Genomic DNA, 6,230 nt, shown 5'->3' with positions numbered 1-6,230 from the left:
GGGTGTAGCTGATAGAGCAGCAGCAGAAGGGCTTGTTCTGGGGACTGCAACTAGAAAACCTGTGTGAGGTTGCAGCCACCAAGAGGTCTAAGCTACACAAAATGCGTGAAATCGTGCATCTTCAGATTGGGCAGTGTGGGAACCAAATTGGAGCTAAGGTAAGGTCTCTTTTCAACAATGGTCATCAGCAGTAAGTGCTGTCAGTGGTAGCAGGTCAGACATGGTCCATAGATGGGGACTGTTGGGGGGAACAATTGCTTGTTAACTCAGTGGTAGAATGCATGGCATGTCAGTGGTGAATGTGAGTATCTTGATGTGAAAGTCATGACATGGGCTTGCTTCTCATGTAAACACTGATGTTAAGGCTGTCAAAGAACAAAACATCTACAAGAACTATGGTACAGTGATTATAAGTGCTCCAGAGCATTCCTCACTTTCCCAGGGGTGCTAATCTAGTCTGCAAAATACTGGGACAAGGAGCCAGTAATTCCAGGGCTGCAAAGTTGTGAAGCCAGTGCTTTAGTTCAGCCATACAGCAGTAACTCTGACATACTGTTATAATTAATATGGGACTTTATTAGCCAATAGAATGACCTGTGCTATCAGGGGCCAATTAGGTTTTTCTCAGAGTGGCACAAAGTGCAGTTAAAGATTCCTGCTTAACTGGCCTCCTGTGACAGGTAGTCATGTCATTTGGAAGTACTTTTGTGTATTTCAAACACTGCCATGCTGTTACTTACAGTCACTCATTGCTGACTTTGTGTGCTACAAAGGGGAAAAAAATACTGCTTTTTGCTGTGTGATGTCCATATTTATTTATATTTTATTGATAAGTAGGATGTTGTCAAAAAAGAAGTGTCTGGGTTAATTTGGGGCAGGGAGGTCTTTGAGGACACAACAACTGAAAGATTGGTCATTTGTGTTCTTCCTCCATTTCTTGCTCCCATGAATCTCACCTTGATTCCTTTTATTGGAACACGAAGCTGTAGATGGGAGGGGAACGTCCTGTTAGACCCAGATAGTTTGAATGCAGCCAGTGTCATAGTTGAAATGTTTGTAATTTTTTGTGTTGGCTTTGATCTGGAAACAACTTACATCTAATAAGATCAGTAGAAAAATGCACACGCACACACATGCTAAAACACCAGGCACATGCTGGCAGTGGTGTATTTGTACACTCAAAGTAAGACTGGATGGTAAAAAACCTTTAAAATTAAAATAGCCTGGTCATTATATGGGTGGGTGTGTCTATATTCACGCTGCTGTGGCTGCAGCCTAGATAAGAGCTGCAGTACAAGCCATCCATATGAGTGTCAAGATAGGATGTTTGAGACCAACATGTTTGTGGAAAGCATTGCTCACTCACCAATTGGTCTGGGCCAGCTTTGCCATGCCACAGCCTCACTGGTGCATGACAGGCTTCAAAGCAACCCTCTCCAATCCACTTCCCGACCCCCACCTTTTTGTTAAGCTCAAACCAACTAGTACCTGTGTTGTTTAAACTAATAGCAATGCTCCTTTATTATAAAGAGGGAACAAATGGAGGGCCTCCACAATGTTTTACTAAACTTTTCCTTTGAACATATTTGAGGAGGGAGAGAGGATCCACCTTCTGATCTGATATGTAAATGGCAAAACACCCCCCGCTTCAGGCACAGTTCCCACTTCAAGTGCAGTCAGGCATGAGCACTGCAGAGCTGACACCAGGCACCTTGTGATGAAAAACACATAAAAATCTGTGTAAGTGCATTGAGCCTCTTTCCTTTTCCAGTTCTGGGAGGTGTTAGGTGATGAACATGGAATTGACATCGCTGGAAACTACCGTGGGGATTCAGCACTGCAGCTGGAGCGGATTAACGTGTACTTCAATGAGGCTTACTGTGAGTGCTCAGCACTGCTGGGGGGGTGGCAGGACACTGCAGGGCCAAGCTGAAGGACTAAAATTCTCCAAAATCACTGTGGATGGGTTGTGTTTTTTCAGAGTAGATCATAAGCCTGTCTTGTTTGACTTCTAACCATGACTGTTCACATTCATTTTCTTCTGTTCTAGCCCATAAATATGTGCCCCGTTCTATCTTGGTGGACCTGGAGCCTGGGACGATGGACAGTGTGCGGTCCAGCAAGATAGGCCTGCTCTTCCGGCCTGACAATTTCATTCATGGTATGTACAGCATGCTGTCAGCAAACTCACTAGAGTCAGTGATCCCCAAAATGGCCTCTTAACTCCCATCTTTGAAGCGTTTAAAAATTCTCTTGTTAATTTTGTGGATGTTCTTTCTGTAATTTTATTTACAGGTAATTCAGGTGCTGGAAACAACTGGGCTAAGGGCCATTACACAGAGGGGGCTGAACTGATTGAAAACGTCATGGATGTGGTCAGGAATGAGTGTGAGAGCTGTGACTGCCTTCAGGGATTCCAGCTCATCCATTCTCTTGGTGGTGGTACAGGCTCAGGTATGGGCACACTCCTCATCAACAAAATCAGAGAGGAATATCCTGACAGGATCATGAACACTTTCAGTGTTGTGCCTTCACCCAAAGTGTCTGACACAGTCGTCGAGCCGTATAATGCCATCCTCTCCATCCATCAGCTCATAGAGAATACAGATGAAACCTTTTGCATTGATAACGAAGCTCTATACGATATATGTTTTAGAACTTTAAAGCTCACCAATCCCACCTATGGTGACCTCAACCACTTAGTGTCACTAACAATGAGTGGTGTCACAACCTCGCTCCGTTTTCCTGGCCAGCTGAATGCAGACCTGAGGAAGCTGGCTGTCAACATGGTGCCCTTTCCTCGCCTGCATTTCTTTATGCCAGGCTTTGCTCCACTGACAGCTCGAGGCAGCCAACAGTACAGAGCCCTCTCAGTGCCAGAGCTCACCCAACAAATGTTTGATGCACGCAACATGATGGCAGCCTGCGACCCTCGGCGTGGACGTTACTTGACCGTGGCCTGTATCTTCAGAGGCAGAATGTCTACTAGAGAAGTGGATGAGCAGTTGCTGTCTGTCCAGACTAAGAATAGTTCCTACTTTGTGGAGTGGATCCCTAACAATGTCAAAGTGGCTGTGTGTGACATACCACCACGAGGGCTGAAGATGGCAGCCACCTTTATTGGCAATAACACAGCCATTCAGGAGCTCTTCATCAGGGTTTCTGAGCAGTTCTCAGCTATGTTCAGAAGAAAAGCATTTCTCCATTGGTATACTGGTGAAGGAATGGACGAGATGGAATTTTCTGAAGCAGAAGGTAACACCAATGACCTCGTGTCAGAGTACCAGCAGTACCAGGATGCTACTGCAGACGTGGAGGAATATGAAGAGGTAGAAGTGGAACCCAGCCCAGAAAAGGAAGCAGTGTAAAAACAATGGTAATACCAAAACATTCTCTGAATAAGCCACACTGAAGAAAAAGCAGTAGCCATCAGCTGCATATAAAAAATAACACCTTTCTTAAGAATTTTTTCTCTGCCTCTGGCCAAAATATACCCAGCATTACAATACAGTGCTTTTGAAAATACTGGCAGCCATGCTTTACTCTCCAAAGAACTGCTGATACTGAATCACTCCTAAAAAGTCACTATGAAGGCAAGTTGTCTCCTAACAGCCGTTCTTGTAAATGTATTCACTTCTAAAATGTTGTCACCAGACACTGAATTAAATATACAGCCTCTGTGTGTATTTCAGGATCATACTCAACAGGTATGCTAGCAACTCATCCCATGTATTTATTCTTAGGTAAACACAGTTTGAGTTTTGTTTGTGATCTTGCTACTGCTTCAGGAACACATGCACATCTGGGAGGCCTAGAAAAGCAGCATCTATTTTATTACACACTCCACAGACTGATGTAGATCTGCAGACAGGTTCAGTTCATAAAGTTGCAGGAGGGAAACAACACAGGGCAAAGACTGAAAAATGCACATTCTTTTTTATTTTTTTTTAGAAGTACACCAGTAGTTTTATCACATTGCTGGCTTATATTATTGCAGAGCTTCTATTAATTATTATTGAGTGGTTTGTTTCTATGTCCAACTATAGACTGAGTCATATTAGTATCCAAAGTTGCAAACACTGTGTATAAGTTTTGGTGTGGTTCTTTCCCCTGTGTACTATTTTAAATTTTCTTCCTATCACTTGGTAGAGTAAAATGGATGGAATGGTTTGCAGATGGATAGTTACATGCAAGTTCAACAGCAATCACTAAATCGAGAACATATCTTCAAAACAAATTGTTTACCATTCACAGCCATCTACTTAAGACTGTATTTATAATGTTCTTTAAAATAAAAATAATATAACACTCTAGCAAATACTTCAGTACTTGAAACATTTGATAGACAAAAATCATGGTTTATTCTTGTAATGACTAACTTGAAATTATCTGAAAAAAATAATTGAGCTTGGTTTTTTTATAATCTGAGAAGACAGTTTGTTGTACAGTGAACAAAGTAGCGCCTCCTGTTGGAGTCAACAACAGCAGCACCTCGGTGAACACCAACCAGCAGCCAGGTCTGTAGGACCGTGCCTACACTCCCCCCCCACGGATACAGCTGGAAGCAGGGACTGTCCTCTGCCCCATTCCTGTGGTTCAGTGTCTGTCGATGTGTGTGTGTCTCTGTCCCTCCCAGCTAAGTGACAAAGTGGTAACTAGGACAACCGATTGCTGAGTGAGCAGAACACAGTCCAGGGATTTCTGCACCTCCTTCCTCACCTCGTGCAGGGCACCAGCCCTCAACTCTGTCCCAGGCAGCTTTGGAGCTCAGATCCCAGGCAGCACAGCTGTGGTGAAAACTATCCTGCTTCCAGTTTAGTCATAACCCTAAATCTCACAAGACTCATCTTCCCTGGTTTTGTCCTATGCACAAACTGGAGATGAACACCATGATGAAGAGAACACTAAAGCCATCAGAGCACCCCTCCAGCACAGAGATATTTTTAACTGACAGAGGTGGTTTTAATTATTGAAATTGTCTGTTGACAGATTTTAGTGAAGAAAACTTTTATCCAAAGGAATCATTGGTAATTGAAAAGTTGTAAATTTTAGGCTGAAAAGTTTTAAACAATTAAATCCCTTATTCACTGATGTACCTGAAACATGAAATCCAAACTTAAAAATTTGCCATAATAACAAACATGTTGCTACTGAATGGTAGCCTGGTGAAAATCCATCTATTTTAACACAAGTGAAAGGTAAATGTCTCTGCAAAATGGAGGACGTTGTTTCAAGAGGAACAGCACTTTCCACACATGCATTTGTTTAACAGAAAATACATTTATTAGCATGCTGATTTACATCCACAGGCAAGTTTTACAGTTAAGGTGATTACATCATAATGCAGTCTTCAGCTTGCCTGCAGCTTTGCAGTTTGCTGTTATTCACCACAAATCAGCTCCTGTGAGAGATTTAAAATTCAAGTTATTAAGAATACATACAAGCTACACTTCAAACAAAAGGTAGTATTTATTCTCATATCAGAAGATGTTTTACTTAAAACAGGATTCAGCTGCTTATGATGTGTGCAATGTCACCAAAAAAGGTACAAGTAACATCTGCCTTTCACAGATATTAGGGAATCCTTAAGTAAGTCTGATAATTAGGGGAAGCAGGAATTCAGAGACATTGTGTCTTGGCTTAGTAAAGAGACAAGAAACCTATGAAAATCATGACAAACTCAGCTGTTCTGCGTAACAACCTCGACCAAACTGCAAACCGCTCACAGCAGAGCTCGATGGAGGCAACACCTCCCCTGACTGAACTGAGGACGTTACACTCCCATCCCACACGCGATCCGGATGCAGAGATCCGCACAGAGACACGAACCAGGCCCCGCTCCGTTCCCGGTTCACGCCTGGAGATCAGGGCCGATTTCCCGCAGCGCACAGGGCGCCCGAGCAGCCCACCTCACTTCCTGGTCACCAAACCCATACCTGATCAACTTATCCACAAGGATGCTGTGGGAGACGGTGTCAAATGCTTTACTGAAATCAAGATAAACCACATGTTATTCACCACAAATCAGCTCATTTTATTCCTTCTTGGGTTTCACAGTCTTCACAGTGGCCGTTGCCGCCCTCTCCGCCTCCGCTTTGTACTGAGGCTTCATCGCCGCTCTCACCACCTGCGCGCAGATCTGGGAATAACGGCAGTAAATAAAGCCAGGAGAGAAAACGGCAGGAAAACAAGCGTGAGAATCCGAACGGTCCCTAAAGCTTCTCCACCCC

General features: G+C 43.5%; 2 protein-coding genes across 2 annotated transcripts in view; one reads left to right on the top strand and one right to left on the bottom strand.

The window, feature by feature from the left end:
* Positions 1 to 3,368, top strand: TUBB1 (tubulin, beta 1 class VI). The gene is made up of 4 exons (XM_009998629.1): positions 1 to 158; positions 1,772 to 1,880; positions 2,051 to 2,161; positions 2,296 to 3,368. The coding sequence occupies exons 1-4, from the start codon at positions 102 to 104 to the stop codon at positions 3,366 to 3,368; spliced, it is 1,350 nt and encodes a 449-aa protein (XP_009996931.1). The 5' UTR covers positions 1 to 101.
* Positions 3,369 to 6,034: 2,666 nt separating this feature from the next.
* ATP5E (ATP synthase, H+ transporting, mitochondrial F1 complex, epsilon subunit) overlaps positions 6,035 to 6,230 on the bottom strand; it is a 2,823-nt gene continuing 2,627 nt past the window's right edge. Inside the window, exon 3 of the mRNA XM_009998747.1 lies at positions 6,035 to 6,212. Coding sequence (XP_009997049.1) covers positions 6,035 to 6,212 — 178 coding nt within the window. The remainder of the gene's footprint in view (positions 6,213 to 6,230) is intronic.

Source organism: Chaetura pelagica, unplaced genomic scaffold (assembly GCF_000747805.2).
Source record: "Chaetura pelagica isolate M959 unplaced genomic scaffold, ChaPel_1.0 scaffold275, whole genome shotgun sequence".
Classification (NCBI taxonomy): domain Eukaryota; kingdom Metazoa; phylum Chordata; class Aves; order Apodiformes; family Apodidae; genus Chaetura; species Chaetura pelagica.
The sequence above is the reverse complement of the archived record's forward strand: the minus strand, read 5'-3'. Positions and strand labels throughout refer to the sequence as shown.

Excerpts from the sequence above, each read along its gene's own strand:
- TUBB1 (XM_009998629.1), top strand. The coding sequence starts at position 102 with ATGCGTGAAATCGTGCATCTTCAGATTGGGCAGTGTGGGAACCAAATT. Across the intron at positions 1,881-2,050 it reads GTACTTCAATGAGGCTTACT|CCCATAAATATGTGCCCCGT; the intron begins GTGAGTGCTCAG and ends CTTCTGTTCTAG. Across the intron at positions 2,162-2,295 it reads GCCTGACAATTTCATTCATG|GTAATTCAGGTGCTGGAAAC; the intron begins GTATGTACAGCA and ends TTTTATTTACAG.